The 18,084-nt window shown below is 41.7% G+C and overlaps 1 protein-coding gene across 6 annotated transcripts in view; it reads right to left on the reverse strand.

The window, feature by feature from the left end:
• Positions 1–2,638: 2,638 nt before the first annotated feature.
• Positions 2,639–18,084, reverse strand: part of slc20a2 (solute carrier family 20 member 2) — a 46,940-nt gene continuing 31,494 nt past the window's right edge. For 5 of the 6 annotated variants that reach the window (XM_084947228.1, XM_084947231.1, XM_084947230.1 and 2 more), the window contains exons 5-11: positions 17,738–17,834; positions 17,442–17,561; positions 16,055–16,288; positions 15,261–15,879; positions 14,919–15,104; positions 11,830–11,914; positions 2,639–7,522 (exon numbers count right to left, since the gene is read on the reverse strand). In XM_084947228.1, the coding sequence (XP_084803354.1) occupies positions 7,358–7,522; positions 11,830–11,914; positions 14,919–15,104; positions 15,261–15,879; positions 16,055–16,288; positions 17,442–17,561; positions 17,738–17,834 (1,506 nt within the window). In that variant the 3' untranslated portion in view covers positions 2,639–7,357. Of the gene's footprint in view, positions 7,523–10,406; positions 10,492–11,829; positions 11,915–14,918; positions 15,105–15,260; positions 15,880–16,054; positions 16,289–17,441; positions 17,562–17,737; positions 17,835–18,084 lie in introns of all 6 variants that reach the window. The other variant, XM_084947233.1, reaches the window with a different exon arrangement.

Consider the following 18,084-nt stretch of genomic DNA (forward strand, 5'->3'; position numbering starts at 1 on the left):
TCCTGCTCTCTGGTTTGTTTGTTTGGTTTTTTTACTTTCTCTTTTTTCTCAGTTGCTAACTTCTTGGCGAGCATGTACAGAACATGGTTACAAAAAAAGAAAAAGAATAAACGCCTATCTTACAGGTCAAGGCATTCTCAGTCGGTCTTCTCCTGTCCTCATTCACAGCAGCAGATTGACACTGGACTAAACTGAGTGTGGGTTTTTTTTTTTTTTTTTTTAATAACAATAACAAAAAGATTTCACCTTGAGTTCTGACATTGTGTAACTCACAAAGAGTGAGGCACATCTGTCAGTGTGGAATGGCTTTTATTACTGAGCTCTCTGACAGAAACGTATGAGTCTCTTCGGTTATCCTTGAGATTAGTGGCGCTAATGAACTTTTGAGTTTTATGCCCTGGTTTTTGACTTGCAGGCCGGCTCAGCTGTTCTTGTATTTTCACAGTTAAGTTTGGGAGAAATAAACCGCATGATAATCTCAAATTTACAAAAATGATCTTTATAAAAGTTGATTTCCTTGGGATTAATTACCTACTGGGGGGGTGCTGTGCACAGTTTGACAACCACTGGACTAACTTGGGTCATTAAAATGTAGTGGAAACTTAACTGGGGAAAATTTCCCCAGTTTTTCTGTGCACAATTAGAAAAAAACCAACACATTAACTATTAAAGGCACAAATACTCCAGTGTTTTTTTGCTCACATTATGGCAGCTGCACTTTCCTCCTCACATGAACACGCACAAATCCAGACGAATATCTGGTATGCTTCACTGTGAACTTATGCAAATCTGAACACACGAACGCCATATGAATACCAATATACAACAAAAATAGCCGTATCTCCGGCCTGTCTGCCATGTGTCATGTGAGAAGACCATCTAGGGCCAAAGAATCTCAAACATCAAGGGAACAGTGGACAATATGTCTGGAATAACACACAAAATAAACATGTCTTGGTTTTTAAAGCACATAGGTGTCATTCTTAACCTTTGTTTCTAAATATAATGACGTCACTGCTGCAGAATGGAACAGTGGACAATTTTTAGCATCTAAAAATTCCAATCAATGGCAATGCCAGGACTGGGACTTTTTAAGAATCATGTAGTTGAAAATGAAGGCTAATTCTTTACAGCTTTACTGAAAAGACTGCAAGTTACACACACTACTGTGAAATACTTTCATCATCTTCATCTGGAAACATACCGCGTTTCAAGAACAACTTGAAAACAAGGTCTTTATAGAAAATTGATTCACAGAAAGACACATCTGCAACATACTACAAACAAATTATACTTGGTTTTTGAAGTTAAGCATGCAAACCGGTGGTTGCAGACAGAAAGGAGGAGGTCAGGGGCTTAAAATGAAGTGAACCTCCACCCTGAACCCTGATGAGATTTTTACTGCAGTGCAGGAGCCACATTTCATCACAGCTGAAGGGTTGTCTGTTGTCAATTAAGATGAGGACGAGAACCACACATAAGTGGACAAATACCATTCACAAAGCACGCAGGCTGTGTGTTACTGAAACACTGCAGAGAGGTTATGGTTTCCATTTCTTGTTGGTTACTGATTTAACCGATGTGAAATGGAAACCATTATCCCTCTGAACGCAAATGGTGTCACTTGCTGTGTGCCAGCATCAAACCAGCATTTTTCATCGTTACTGTAGAGACGTATTAAATGAAACCCAGCTCAGACAGCAATGCTGCTGAGAACTTAAAGTGCAATCTGTGCCAAGTCAGTGAATTATTATTTCAGCTCAAAACCCTAAATAAGAGCAGCCTGAAAAGATCTGGCAGATTCATTTGGTCTTTAAAGAGGTCGGTTGCTGCAGGAAACCAAATGCATGCAAAGTGGGGGGAAATGAGAAGAGACGCAGCATGAGCAGAAGTTCATATTAGATGCAGTGGAAACTACACATTGTATAAAGCAAGTTGCCGTTGTTGGGTTCATAATCCCAGAGATGGATAAAAAAAAATACACTCGAACTGTATATCAAAAGTTGTTTTTTTTTTGTCTCTTTATTGACTTAAATAAGCTAAATAAGGGGTGGGGTGTTATTGTTTTTACCTTGTGAGTTTTGTACTGCAACAGGAACTGCCACAGAGGTGGTTTTTGAATACTTTATCAGGTGTTTCTGTCTCTGTGGTTACATTTTATCAGCATGCCTCGATAACGCTGGACCTAAAACCAGTCACAAAACTTTACAATGTTAACTACATTCCTGTAATCACGGTCGAGAGGTTGGGTGTGGTCCAACACTACTAAATGGAAGTAGGGGCCCAAAGGTCCTGTGGCTCCTTTCCACTGTTGGATTTTTAATACATGCACAACTCCTAACATGAGACATCTTTATCTCGTATAAAAGGAAACAAAATGGTGTGGTTCAAGAACTCGCTAGCATCAACGATGGTCTGATCCCATTGCCAGATGTTCTCTAGCTTACCCATAATGTAAAAAAATAAATAAACACTATGTGAAATAAACAATGTGGTAACTTGTCTTAAATATGCGTCTCTTGTGCCTACTATGCAATAAAGCCATTCAATATTTAATTATACACTTTCCCAGCTTTCCTTATGCAGCATACAAACACATACGACACACCTTTACAAAAGTAAGACACAACTCAGTGGATTTTAGGTACTCTTTGTAATTTTAATTCCCATAATTTAGTTTAAATGCAGACATTTTCTCACTAAATCTTAAATAAAACATTACAGTACGATATATGCAAATCAGAAGAGCTTTAAGATTTTGTAGAAGCAGGCTACAGTTTCTTTAGATTTTTTTTATTATTATTTTTTTTTATTTATTCATTTGTATTCATATATATATGCATCTTATTTCTGAAGGACCGGACAGTTAAGTAGCAGTAAACAGTAAAGAGACATCACAGAGCTGTAAAACCTGCAGGCCAGCCAAGGAGCACATTCTATTACAAAACAGACCCGACAACTAGGAGACAGCACGCCACATCCAGATGAAAGTCTGAGCTGATGCCGCTCCGCCTTTGGGAGGCGGTGCTAGTCCCACACACACAGGAGAGGGCGCTATTACACCAGGGCAGGTGGAGCTACACACGACCACTAACGTGACGGCAATGTAGTTGCACCTTCACGAGAAACGGCTTGTATTGCACATTCAGGGAGAAAGAAATGGCACATTCTGTTTCGTTTTTTTTGTCTACGAAAAGGTTAATAAACAGTTGAAATGCGGCAGAAGCACAGCAGCTCCCTCAATGGCAATTCAACCAATCGTTGAAACAGTCCATCTAAAATGCTGTCCCTCTCTACGGGGAGGGAACGTGTCAAACTGCGTCCTCTAGGGGCCGTGGTCATCCCTACGCCCAATCTTTTTTTGCGTTTGTGATCAAATTTGAAAGTGTTTGGATTTTACAGGGAACCACGTTAGATGTATATATTTCCTGTTGCCGGCTCAGGATGTAGCCCTTTCTCTCAGATACTTAAAGCTGCCAGCAGAAGGCGATTTTCACTTTCCCTCCCCATCTTGAGCAGTGCATCCCTTTTGGCCTATCAGGACTGAGAATGCATGGAAAACAATATAGAAAATGACAGTGTGAGTTACAAAGGGGGGCTGCAGCAGAGGATGGTGATACTGCACAAATCAAACACGCGATGCATGCCGGCTGACCTTAGTCCATTCACAAATAAACCTCCTAATGCATGAAGGAAATAAAGTTTTTTCCGGCTCATTATATTGTTTAGTAAATCTTGCACCAGAGCAACAAACTTCCACAAGCCTCAGAGTAGAAAGCTGGCCAATGAAAGAGTCTTTCTTCAGCTTCTGACTTCATATTATGAATGTAGATTTTTAAGGTTTAAACTGTGCTTTTATTTCAGCAGTTATAAATGCCACAGTATAAAATGCTAACTCTTTGGTCCTAGAATCCAAAGAAATAAAATAGCACAAAATGCTATCATCACGACTGCATGAGAGATTTTAAAAATTTTGAGGCTACCGTCTGCTTTTGCTAATTTTTGTCATTTTTGTGCCATTTGCTTGAGGCCAGAGTGCCTCAGCTGTTTAGCAATTAGAAGTTGGCGGTTACACTGGCTTGCTTTAAAGACAAAGGGGGAAAAAACATCCATGAAAGCTTCAGATCTCTGCTGCGTATTTTCCTGGGTGGGGGGGAAAGGCTAAATGTTTTGTGTCATCGCAAAATTCCTTCGAAATATTCTTCCTCCGGGCATCAGAGAACAAACACAAGAAGATTTGAACACACCGGCTCTGTGCAGCCCCCCTGAACAACACACAGCCTGTGGAAAAGTAGAAGGCCATGAGCTTCAACAGCGCTAACCTGCCAAAAAACAAGGAAACAAATTTCCTCACAATCAAGTTTCCAGATACCACTCATTGCATTCATCTTCATCAGGGCAGTCCTACACAATGGTTTTCTGGCACGGTGCTGTGCTGCTCTTGAAGCTCGTGGCCAAAGCAGTAGGGAAACAAAATTACAAAGTGTTTTCATCAAAAATTCAAAAATAAAAATGGTAATTTAAAAATCTGATCTACTGGCAACCGACACATCAGTCTATATGTTAGAGGAACCCACCGGGCTGAGAGGAAGTGTGGCACATGGCACCCTGAAATAAGACCATTTCTCAGTATTGCTGCGATTACAGTCTTACAACAACTAATCCCAATTGGCCAGATTTTACCATCAGCCCCATAGAGTGTCCTCCAAAGTGTCCGGAAGCTCATCCCGGTTAAAACTCAGATATGGTAGAAAAATATAGTTCTGATGAAATTTCTCTAGTAATCCTCTTTATTACTGAATTGCACCCATACATGTAGTGTTAATGCATTGTAGTAGCAGTGTAAGGTGACGGGGGTCAGGATCAGCGCTACCGCTACAAGAAACAAAATGAAAAACGAGTCACTGCGCACACACTTGCTCTCGCTCTCTTTCTCTCTAGACACTTCTGGTTATTTTTTATTTTTTTTTTTTACTTGCACTTAAAAACTCACGGTTAATAGTTTGTCTTTCATTGGCATCATTAGGCAACAGTTGTTTTTTGTGGGTTTTTTGTTTTTCAGATAACTCTACAATATGGTTACGATGTAAACACCACAGTACATAATTAGTTTACTTTTTCTGCACAAAGTAAAACACAAAGTTACAAGGCAAGTGGCTACTTAAGCATAGATTTGTTCATGAGAGAGAGAGAAAACAAACAAACAAACAAACAAACAAACAAACAAACAAAACAAGAAATGAGGAAACACACCACAAGAACAAAAACAACTTGCGACACCTGGCATCGAGTTTGTTCAAATTAAAAGAAAAAAAAAAAAGACTTTGTTCATCTACAGGTCAGGTGACCGTTTTAAAAAGCTGGTGATGATCAGTTCTACCTTCGAATACAACCTTAAGTCCTAAGACAAAAGTCTTGTGATATTTTTGTGGCATGAGCAGCCTTGAAACCCTCACCGGGCTGTGATTCACACACCTCATGACATGGCGCTTAGACTGAATCAGAGGTGATTGAGAGACTAAATGCTTCTCTGCTCCAAACAACACCTGCCCATTTTGAGGAGCTACTCGTGTGGCTTGGATTGAGTCCTCTTCCTTTCGACATCTGCATAACGCTTTACAATTTAAGTATTCGATATGACAGATCACAAGGCCTTAGCTTTTTGCATGTCTCACTCTGTTAGATTCGAAACCTGGACTCGGATAATCTCGGATAACCACGGTGCGAGATCTGAGATGATCTGAATATGAAAAAATGTAAAGGTTCATCAGTGGGCAGGGAGCCTTTGATATAAGGAAGTGACTCCTGCTTTATCCAAAATCAAAGGCATATGGATGATGATATGCAAACATTTTTACTAAACTTAATCAGTGCTTTATTTTTTATACATCTGATCAGTTTTGGCATCTGCTGTACCTCATTTATCTGGCATACAGACATGGTGACAACTTACTTTGGCATGGTTCTGCTCTCTAAAGAGCAACCTCACTCTCCCTCGCTATCTGCGTATCTCCTCGAGGAGGGAGCCGTTAACAAAAGAACCTTCTGTCAATACTGTTCAATTCACCCAGGCAATAAAACAGTGAATGCAACGGCAACTCTCACTTCCTCTGCTGTGGATGGGTTTGGTAAAGCAAAACACTTTGTTCTAATCAATATTCTTCTGCCAACTTCAGAAAAACCTGCCAAGTGTTCATCGGTGGGAGTTTCCTATGAGCCGCGGGGGTTGAAACTAACCGTGAATTCTGACATCATTATGAGGTGAAGAGGCCCCCCCGCCCACCCACTTTTCTGAAACCATTCACACTCACACGCACGCATCCCCAATCCCCCATCCCAGACCCCCACATCCAAACTCTTAAAGGACATTATTTACAGTACAAATTACAGTATAATACATCATTAAAAAATATGAGATCTCTAAAAACATACAGGAGCTCTTGACAAAAAAAACAAACAAAAAATCAACTCTTTAGTAAATTAGGTTCCTATGGTATCATGTGAAAAATAATAATAATAATAAAAAAACAAAAGCAGAGTGACAGTCTCACCGCTCCTCTCTGAGGCGTCCGTTCCGTTTGGCCCCAGTTGTACCTGGCTAGCATGTTGAAAGTGAGATGACGGATGGGTTTGGTTGACCACGCGCACATCTTTTCTTCTTTTGTTTGAAAGCAAGCCGCAATACAACGAATCACACTCGACCCAATATCACAATATTTACAGTTTTGCTTTGTTTTTTGTTGTTTTTTTTCACCCCTGGCATTTTGGAACAATGATAACGATAATAAAAAGTAAGCACTTGACCGATTGTGCTGCCTAGAATTTCAGGCAGAAGGATATGGATTTACTGCAGGCGAGTCTGATGGCTTATGTTAGCAGAATAAACTGCTTTTTGATCATTTTTATTTCTGTATTTTTTATATTTACGTGGTTTTGTTTTTTAAGGAGACTGTCACATGTTTTGTTAGAAGTTACCAGTAAGTCCCCTGTTATTGTCTTATGTACAGCAGATTGAATGGTACACTAGTTACACTTTTATTTTTTAATCAATCCCACCAAAAAGAAAGAGAATAAATAAAAACCGATTGGGAACTCAAATGAGTCAAAAAGATCTCTGGACTACGGAGCCAGGCAGCATGTGAACCAACCCTCCTCACATCTACAGTACAACCAAGTCCACCTGTAAACCATCCTCCCTTCTTCCTCGTCACCCTTGTGCGTCGACTCTCTTCCTTCTCTTCTATCTGCAACCCACACATTCGAGATATGACATCTACCCAAGTTTCCCCCTCTCTCTCTCTCTCTCTCTCCCCGACTCTCTTTTTCCTCCTCTGCTCTCCCTCCCGGCATTGCGCCCTCAGACGTAGGGCAGGATGCCGTAGACAAACAGGGCCATGACGGCGGCGCTGAACAGGCCGGCCACAGGCACCGTGACAAACCACGCCAGGAAGATGTTCCTGAAGAGGCGCCAGTCCACTGCTTTCTGGGAGCGGATCCAACCCACAGCCACAACTGAGCCCACCTGGAGGCCGCAGCAAGGAGGAAAGAAAGAAAAATAATCAGCAGCAGCACAGAACAAAACGTTCAACGCAGCAAAGCCAAAGTCAGTATAAAGAGCTACAGGTTGTCCACGCTTTTCTCTTGATGGAAGTTTCTCCAAGATTGTTTTGCAGTCAGATTACGTCAGCTATTTTTAAGGCATGTTTTGCAATGCTAAACTCTTCTCTTGTGCATTAAGTGGTTAATTGTCTAATTAACCCTATTGGACAGAAAAGATAACAGCAACAGCTGATTAATTAAATTGCAGATGGTGATTGGTGGAAATTATGTGTTTGTCACTTAAAGTCTCCTCTAATAGTATCAGTCAGCACTTGAAGAAGTCCTCAAATTCTTCTGCAACAACAATAATAATAAGTTTATTATTAAATATTCTATTTAATGGTACCTTTTATGATTTTCCTAATTTGCTCCCACATAAAACACTGCATGCTTATTTAGAACACGAGCAAAGTTTCAAAAAACGAGGACAGCGTATGTAAAAGTAATCTCTATGAGCTAAAGCTCAGGCTTCAGACTACGTTTTTTTCTACTCTTGTCCCGAGATGACATCACCTCGGCATGGATGTCCTTACATGGTCATTTTAAGCACAAACAGAAGCACTAGGTTGAAAACATGGGGCTAAAAAGAATCAAATTCCTGTTTGTGGAAGTCAGGCAAGAAGAAGCCAGTTAGTAGAGTGTGGTCAGCAACTTTTTAGACAGGGGGCGAGCTAACATGCTTCACAGAGGGACAGTATAAGAAAAATATGTACATACATACTCAATTCCATTTTCGTACTACATGGACTCTTACAAAAAATACTTTGATACTTTGAATTTAATGTAATTGATATTGAAACTGGTAGTAATTGGTATATTAACTGTATCTAAAAGTTGTACTGAGTAACAACAAAAAAAACTTCCACCAAAGAGTGCGTCCAGAAAGACAACAACAAAAGGTGATAACATATCAATAGGTCAGCAGAAAGGCCATGTGCAACCTGCAGCTCTTCAAAATCAGATCAGTTTTCAGTGTCTGTGTTAGTGACTGCAAGCAGATTATAGAGGTTATCACAGCATAAATTAAATTTGGTATCCGTGGAAGCCTGAAATCAGCAGCTCTAGAGTAGCAACAGTCTATTATTTACTTATTATTAGGCTGTAAATATCAAAAAGCACTAAACCTGAGAGCTAGTTAGCTTGTGTGAATCTGTCTGCAAATTTCAGACTTCCACTTCTTTCTTTTGATAGAAATAACTTCAGAATACAAAAGAGATTTTTTTCTAATCCATGTCCAAAGACTCAAAGCGACACACCTGAGTGTTGGAGTAACGTGCAGTGAGTGGTTTCAGCTCTTAGTGACGCTACAGGTGGGCGGGAGTTAAACCGCGTTTCCCTGCTCTTATATGGCCGCAGCAACATGAGACACCGTCTGTTACACGCTGACTAAATGTGGAAAGTCGGGCCAACAGAGTCCAGCCTGTTCTTTTGGTTTATTAGTCAGTCTTAATAAGACTAAGCTCTACTAGACTCACAAAAATATCTCCCAGAAAATACATTCAGGTCATGTAGCCTCTCTACTTAAACGCAAGATACTTTAATGTAGCATTTCTTGGATTCTCCTCTTTCCAAAGCAGGGTGTGCATGTGTTGAACAATATTTATCTCAGTGGTCACATTGTTTGTTTGATGGTTGTAGTACCTCAAGCACGGAGCAACAAATTCTGAACTTGGTGTGACCTCAGTGTTCGTATTGTTTTTGAGTTTTTGAAACGAGTCACTGCACATTACCATACCACACCGACCCACACACCCATCCATTCGGTTTAACTTCCACACCCACTCACACAAAAGACCTGAAAAGAAAAATTATCACTCATACACAACAGAACTTCACTGAAACCGAATGGATGCCAGTGACACAAATACAGACACACACTCTCTCTCTCTCTCTCTCACACACACACACACACACACACAGAGAAGATGTTGACAGATGTTGCTGGCTACTTTCTGAAAACCAAACAATTTAAAATGTCAAAGAGCTGCAAGTCTTGCTAGTGTTTTTTTTTTTTAGTCCAGCATCATCTGTGGACCATCTCCACATTTAAAATAAACAAATAAATAAGAATCACTAAATCATTCAAATCACCACCACGATTATATACCTCTAACCATCAGTAGATTTAGCATTTTAGCAGAGCAGTTGATTATCCAAGGTTTTTAGGCAGGAAACGCGAAGGCATTTGGAGGTGAGAAATGAAGATAAGGTATGGATGGCGATGATATTGATGTTTAGACAAATAGATCACCAGTAACTTAAACCCAGTTTTGAGTCTTGTGCAGTTTCCCTTCAGTGGAGCTAACATTTTTGCATTCCTGTTTTCACTGATTATTGCACATATGATCTTATATAAGCTAAAAACAAACATTTCAGGTGTTTCATCCAGCTTCAGCTTTACAAGTAGCTAAGAGGCTAACGGCAATAGCTTAATATTTAGTGATATCAATATTATCATCAAACTCTCTACTTGTGTATTCGTTTAGCAAATATTCCTAGGTTTTTCATCTATTAAAAAAATTTTTTACTACTAATTTAATAAACAAAAAACAATAAATAAATAAAGATGATATCTATGTATTTGCTGTATGTCTAATAAACATGCACGTAACTGCCTGATAACATTCTTTAATCTTACAAAGCTACCTTTGAGTCAAACTTGGGGTTGTGTTGCTGAAGGAAAACTGCACGAGAAATCAAAACGTCAACTTCGGGAGTTGTGATTGGCTTTGGCGATTGACAGCTACAGGTGAAGCGATGAAGGCGAGCTCCCGGAGGGCTCTCTAGGATGACTTCACTACCAATACCTTGCAGTGGGTGGAGCTTATTGGGATGCCCACATTTGATGCAACAAGCACTGTTAGCGCACTCATTACTTCAATGCAAAATCCGCTGTGAAGATAGATGAGTAGAGAGACAGAGAAAGATGGAGAGGTAAAAAAAAGTGGAAAACAAGTGTGACAGGTGGGTTCGGGGGGGGGGATGGTAGGTATTTGGGAGGTTGAGGTCTGCTTGCGGACAAGCACGGCAGGGTCGAAAACCCACACACCAAACCATGCCAGTGCTAAGAGGGCAAAATGGAAGAGACTTGGTGGAAATGAAACAGAGAATGAGACACCGTGTTGATGGGGGCGGGCAGGGGAGGATTGGGACTGGTGGGGTCCGTCTCGAATTCCAGCCTCGATCTGCTGTTCCTGAAAAGAACAGGGGAGAGGGGCTGCACACTGCTGCCTGGGGCTGGTTGTAGCCGGCTGGACATGGATTCGTTTTGATCTTCTCATGCACCTCAAAGATTGGTTAGGATTATCAGTTCCTGCGGAGGATAAGTCTTGTTTATGAGAAAATGAGTGGTATTTACATCGTTTTGACGACAATTTCTACTAACGATGCTGTTACTGTGATCACTGTGGAAAACACTTTAGCAAAAAGCAAAGAACTTTAATAATTCCCCTGACACGTAACTACAGAACTGGAAATATTAGGGTTCATTTTTCATACTCATGAGGATGGAAACGATAGGAATGGCAAATTGGAGCAAAAACAATTGAGCAGAGCTTCTTCTGCTATTTGAAAAGCCGCCTGGAGCGCCCTGTAATAATTAAAGGCAACTCAGACTTACGAGAATTTTTATCGCCTGGATTTCAGTAAATCAGCGAGAGGATAATGTTTAAAGAGATTTTAATGATAAAATTAAAATGTAACTGTAAAAGTGGTATTAGGAAATTTAACCGAGTCAGGTTCCCTGCTGATTTCCACAGGAAAATACTTTCTTGCTTTTTTTTTCCACAACACACCCGACAGTAGGGCCCGTGTTACTGACTTTGTTGGACTAATGTTGCCGTGCTCACGGCTTTCGGCCTAGCTTGTACAAGTGATCACAACAGACAGAAAAGAAGGTCAAAACTAATAAATAAGACCCACATTTTCATAAACTGCAACTATCCTTTTTTTTCTCTGCCACAATAATCTGAGCTTTGATTTCTGTGGAGAAATTTAACTAAGAAGCAGAGCACTTGTAGGGAGGTAGGCATAAAATTATAGTAAACTAAAACAGATTTTAGCTAATTATCTCACGACATGACTAAGCACTAATTATAGCTAAATTGGTGTGTGTGTGTGCGATTCTAGCTCAGTCCAGCCCGGCGGCCTGGGAGGCAGTGTGAGCTCCCTGTCCCCTGGAAATGCCTGAAAGGGAGTTGAGAGGCCAGCTGGAAGGCCACTCAGTCATACCTTGCAGTGTGTGGTACTGACAGGGATTCCGATATTGGAAGCGAACACGACTGTGACTGCAGAAGCCAGTTCAATAGTGAATCCACTGTGGAAGGAAGGGAAGGGAGAGGAAGGGAAGGGGGGAGGGAGCAAAGAGACATTCTTCATTGTGATGTCTTGGATGTTGCTCATGATGGCACGATCTCACTGGCATCCACATATAAAACCATTGCAGAGCATTCAGCAGTTCTTTAAAGTATACCCAACACACATTTGAAAAACAGAAATAATATTAAATATCTTACACACACACACACACACACACACACACACACACACACACACACACACACACACTAAACACAGCATTTCTACCAGGTATTACACACCAGTGTGTTATTCATAATGGATACAGTTTCAGTATGTGATATACAAACAGGCCTTTGTGTTGGTGTGTTTCTGTGCTGCCTTGTGCTTACTAGAAGACAGTTTCTCTAAAGCCACCAGCTGCTTTCAGGACACACACAGAGAAGACATTAGACATTAGAATAAACTTCCAAATCATGAAAGAGGAAAAAAAAATTAAACTAAATGCATGAAAATGCAACTTAAAAGGAGAAAAATGTGGCTTTTCTCTTACTAGATGGCAGCCAATAACATTCGTCAGCCAATAACATTCGTCAGAAACACTGAGCTAAGGTTCCAGATGAAGATACGACTGAAATTTAAATGTCACTGCAGGCGGAGTGCGGAGTGGTCGAGCAGCAGGAGCCAATCTCTAAGACAGCAGAGCACCAGTGATGTCACCTGATTAATCTTGAACCCATTTGTAAATGGCCACTTGGCCCTAACTCTGTCTGTAGACATGGCCTACAGAAATTGATAGCCATTAGGCAAATGTTAACTGTATTACTTAGACCTGTGCTTTCCCCCAGCTCATGTCAAAATGTAGGAGTAGAGGGTCTTGCAAGAAAGCTACAGAAAAAACTCACATCATTCGCTCCGCCTCTCAACAGCAACAATAAACTATACACAACTGGACAAGTGTGCCATATTGACTCATCACAAAGAGATATGATTGTTTGTGTTTGTCTGAGTTCTGCTGGTTAAGCTTTGCAGAGCCTGGTAGATCTGCAGCAATCTGTCCCCGTGGTGCTTCAACAGCAGAGCTGGGCAGAAGGATGAAAATCCATACTTCAAGTTTCAAAAGTCTTTTTACTGCTGTGATACATTGCACTTTTTAGGTGTTCGCTGCGGCTGCTAAAATATATTCCCGGGCACATAGACCGCAGACACACATATAAACACTTCCGTGTCCTTTCCCCAAACAAACTTCTTTTCAGAGTGATGCATGGAAACAGACACTGGAGGAAATCAAGTCTTTAGAACGGTGAACCAGTGCAAATTTGTCTTTGGGTCCTGGCAAAAAGTCTAAGCTGGTGATGGAAGGAGGGAGATTAAGAGAGAAAGGAGACAGACAAAGAAGAGAGAGCCCAAACAAAAAGAGGAGAAATGAGGGAAGGGAAAATAATGAGATGGCGTGGGCATGAGCGTGAGAAAGAGACTTTAGGGAAAAGGGGAGAGAGAGAGAGAGAAAGCTCTTTAGGTGAGACGTAAAAAAAAAAACAAGATGTAAAGGAATGAAGAAAAAGAAAAAAGCAGGGCGCTGAGAAGAAGAAGAGGGTTAACCACAAAAATAGTGATTTACAGGAGTGGGTAGGAAGGAGAAAGGAGGACGAGGGGAAAAGAAAAGTGCAAGAGTCAGACTGGCGTCCCTCCCTGCGGTTGGAGAAGAGAGGCTACGGTTCCCACTGTGGCCCTCCCTCACCCCTCCTGCTCTACTTCTCTTCACCCAGAATGCCAAACAGCTTCCTGCAACCCTGTGTGATGTTCCTGCCAGGCAACAACACACAGCCACTCAAACACACACATGCACGCACACACACACACACACACACACACACACACACACACACACACACACACACACACACACACACACACACACACACACACACACACACACACACCTCAAAACGCCTTGCTGGAACAATTAGACCCTAATGTGCATGCATGCTCGGACACATACAGTACATTCAATGCACGGTGACTTGCAGAGTTCGGTTTCCTCAGCACACAAACAACTCTGTGGTATGCACAGACACACACGCGGGCACGCACGCACACACACGCAAACTCTTCATCTTATGCGTGGGAAGAGAAGAGAGAGAGGAAGAAGGAGACTGAAGTCAAGGACAGAGCAACAGCACGGGTTTGTGGATGTGAGACGTCTACTGCTCAGGTTATCAGACAGCCAGTGTCCTCAGGCTTTGTTTGTTGTGGTCCGAAAGTCTACTTGTTTATTCATAATTTTTATGTAATAGGTCAAAAAAATCTGAGAAAAAAAATGCACTACTATTTCACTCCCTAGGCACCACTAAGATACTATTACTAAAGCAGATTTCAGTAAAAAAGTAGTAAGAATTATTTCTAGCAAAGTCTGGGATGATTCCCAAAATCATAAATAGCGTGCTTAATGCTGAGATCAAGATTTATTTATCACCAAATTTTTATTTATACGTTTATAGCAGGAAAAAGTAATAAAAAAATCCATTCAGTCTTTGTATTTTACCTAATAAACTCAAATGTAATGGATCTGAACACACAGATCTTTTCACTTAAACGATCTGTCTGACCTCTGATGATAAACATGAGTACACATCAACACTGTGTGTGCAGGTCACTCCCTGGCAGAGAGTGAGGGAAAATCAGAACATTCATTAGTTACACAACAGACAAACTGCTTTATGCATTTTGCTGTCTGCACATGGATTACTAAGTATCTTCTGATTGTTCATTTGCACTTTACTGCCCTTAAGACATTGTGCATAAGCATTCTAATACGGCTGTGGGAAAGTAAGTACTCACCATGGAGGCTGGGAGCCCTCTATGAACTTGTTTGTGTCAGCGTGTTGAGGCTCTATGGAGCGCGTAAAACCAAAGCATGGTGGATAGTTCACCTCTGCAGCACAACTCTCCTTCAAACGCACCCAACCGCATCCACAGACACGCACATGTGCACTCACTCTCCTGTGAGGCGACTTTCTCACCTTGAGGGGGTGATGGGAGTGAGGTCCTTCCCCATGGTCTGGATGACGCGGCGGCCCCATACCCACAGGCCGGCACAGATGCCTATACCACCGTAAAACAGCAGCCAGATAGGAGTGGCAGCATCCTGCATCACACCGCCCTGTTCATAGATCATCCACAGTGCCACCAAAGGCCCAATGGCATTACTACAAACAAGAAAGTAGATAAAAACCTTATTCAGGCATTATATACTCAAGTCCAAAGAGCAGCATGAAGATGATTTTTTTATATTTAGTTGACAGAGAAATGTACTCTGGACCATAAAGGTCGCTATCTGTCATGCAACACGTAGGGGGCAGCACCTGACATCGTTGCCTCCGTGGGCGAAAGAACCGAAGCAGGCGGTGAGGATCTGCAAGAAGTGGAAAAGCAGAAACACCTCAGGTTTGTCCTTCTCCTCCTGATCCTCCAAGTCGTCCGGCCCTGGAGGTGCAGCCCCTTCTTCCTCCACCCCTTCCAGGTCTGTGGCAAGCTTCATCTCCACTCCGCCCTCCTCAGCCTCGATCTCAGCCTCGGCCACGGCGTTACAGTACGATGAGTAGCTGTCGTAGCGTATCCGCTTTTTGGAGTAAGACACGCTGTTGCTCCTGCCGCCTCCCTCACCAACCAGCTTTTCACTGTCCTCGCGTGATTCGGAGCGCATCGGCTGGACGGGCATGCCGCATATTGCCGCTGTGTAGCAGGTGTAGCTGTTGTTGCGGCGCAGCAGGCGGTAATTGTTGTCAGGTGGGCCGGCGTTGGAGCGCTCGTTGTCATCCATGCGGCCCAGGTGGATTTTGTGAAGCAGGTCTTTGTACAGACCCGAGTCTTTGTGCACCGTGTGGTACACCTGGCCATCGCTACGCATGTGGCCATCGAAGCTGAAGCTGCCGTTAGAGATGGGGGATTTGAGGCTGCCGTTCGTCATTGAGTGTGTCCGACCTGGAAGACAGACGATTAATGAAAAGTCTGCGTGGGAGCAGGATATTAATGATGATGACCGACGAGTTTGATCTCCATTAATGGCAAATTTATTTATGCTAATAAGTATTAACGCATAAATAAAGCTATAGTTACTCTCCTCTTATCAAATATTATTATAAATGTCCAGTTGTACCATACACCCTGCCGTTTGGCAGGATAGTGCCTCCATTCGCCAGGTTGGTGAGCTCGCTGCTGGATTCGCGGGTGCCCCGGTCACTGCTGCCGCCTGTGAGCGGCATCACAGCCTCATCTGTGCCCTTCGCCCCTGGTAACTCTTTGAAGACGGGGCTCTCCTCCTCCTCTTCAGGGATCTTGTCCAGGCTCTCATCAGAAATCCTCGACAGAGCCTGCTCTTTCTTTAAACGACCTGGAGGAGATCAAGCAGCAGTTGAAAGAGCACTGAGTTAGGACATTCTTGCAGGTTGCTTTAAATCCATCATGAAAGGAAAGCCACAACTATATTGTGGCAGCCTTTTATTATTAAAGGATTTCAAGGAAACCAATCTGGATGGCAGCCAGTTAAGAAAGCAAAACAATAGTTAGACAAAAAAAAGGGGGAAAAAAAAAAAAAGATTAGAATTTATTTGCAACTTTTCACACTTAAAAAAAGCTGTTGCTTCTGCTTTCAGGTTCAGGAGACAAAACTTCTGACAAGAAACAGATTATCTAAATTAATCCTAGTGCCTACCCGACTCTTTGAATACCCCAGTAGAGAAAAAAAAAACCCAATCAGAGTTATGACCTGTTTTATTTAAGTGGATGCAGTAATATCCAGATTAGCACCAATAATTTTACCTGTAATCCTCGCAGGCATTATGGGGTTCATGACACGGTCACACAAACCATGAGTCAATGGAAAAAAACATTAATTTTTTTGGCCTAAACATAGATATTATTTTTCATGGCCTATAAATACCACTCGGCTTCTTATTAAATTTTATTTATATTTCTTTATAGTGCAAAGCATTTCTGGCATCGATCTGATTTTTGGATCGAGTGTTTGAGCTCTTACACAAAGAACCTTTTATTTATCCAGCACAAAGTTAAAATAAACAGAGCTGTGCCTTGTCTTTATCCACCACTGTCTACTTTTTCCAATGTTTTAATTTTCTGTGTCATGAGTTTTACAGCACTGCCTGCTTTGCTGTGGGCTGGTTTTCCCATTAGGGAAACAATTCCCAGCCCTGATCCTGAAAGCTTTCTACACTGCAGGCCATGATCTTAGCCTCTTTCATCTGACCAAGTAGCTCTACGCCCAAAAATCTAAGTGGAGCACTGGAGAGTTCACAGGGATTTTTCTGGTGGCTTTAGTGCCTCTGGCTGAGGCCAACAAGAAAGCACATGCCCTGGCTTCCGTTGTTTGGTGTCAGAGCGTTTTCACATGGCGTGAGAGAGACAGACTGGACACATACACACACACACACGTATGGATATCCTTGTGAGGACATTCGTTTACATAAAACCAAAAGCCTAAACACAACGCTTACCCTAACCCTAAACCAAATTTAACAGATACTTACTTGCAATCTTTCTCCTCATCCAGGGACAGACCAATATCCAGACCAGAGCTGCGCAGACCAGCGAGCCAGCTAAAGTGATGAGAAAGATGGCCCACACTGGTAGCATCTCCAACCCGAGCACTGCAGTTAATGAACACACATTAAAAAAATAAAAAATAAAAAATCATGTACTGGCATCACACATTCAAGAGGAATTTTGAGCAAACTAACAAGCGCTTCCATCCCTGAGGTGATAATTTGATCATACACTGGTGTCAGGTTAAATAATCAGAGATATACTGGGAATAAGCACTTACATGGAGCTCCAGTATACATGATGGAGAATGTGTTGATACCAATGGTGGAGGCATAGAAGAGGGGCAATGCTCGCAATCCGTTTGGAACAGAGTCATCCTGTGAAGTAAAAAAGGAAATGCAACAATAATGATAATAAATCATAAAACAAAACATGCACAACACAATAAAATATTAGCTAAAATGAGAACATGATCATATGCAGTCAACGATAGGACAGCATCTTCTGGCTAAAAGTTTAGCTCAGGTCAATTTAAAGGTGTGGAGTAATACAATTATTCCATCTTGCACAACCATGGCTTGCTTTTATCAGAAGGTTAATAATTAATATGACTAAAGAGGCAGGTGA

The sequence above is a fragment of the Perissodus microlepis genome, chromosome 12, assembly GCF_051167445.1.
Source record: "Perissodus microlepis isolate ML-2025 ecotype Zambia chromosome 12, ASM5116744v1, whole genome shotgun sequence".
NCBI classification, from domain to species: Eukaryota; Metazoa; Chordata; class Actinopteri; order Cichliformes; family Cichlidae; genus Perissodus; species Perissodus microlepis.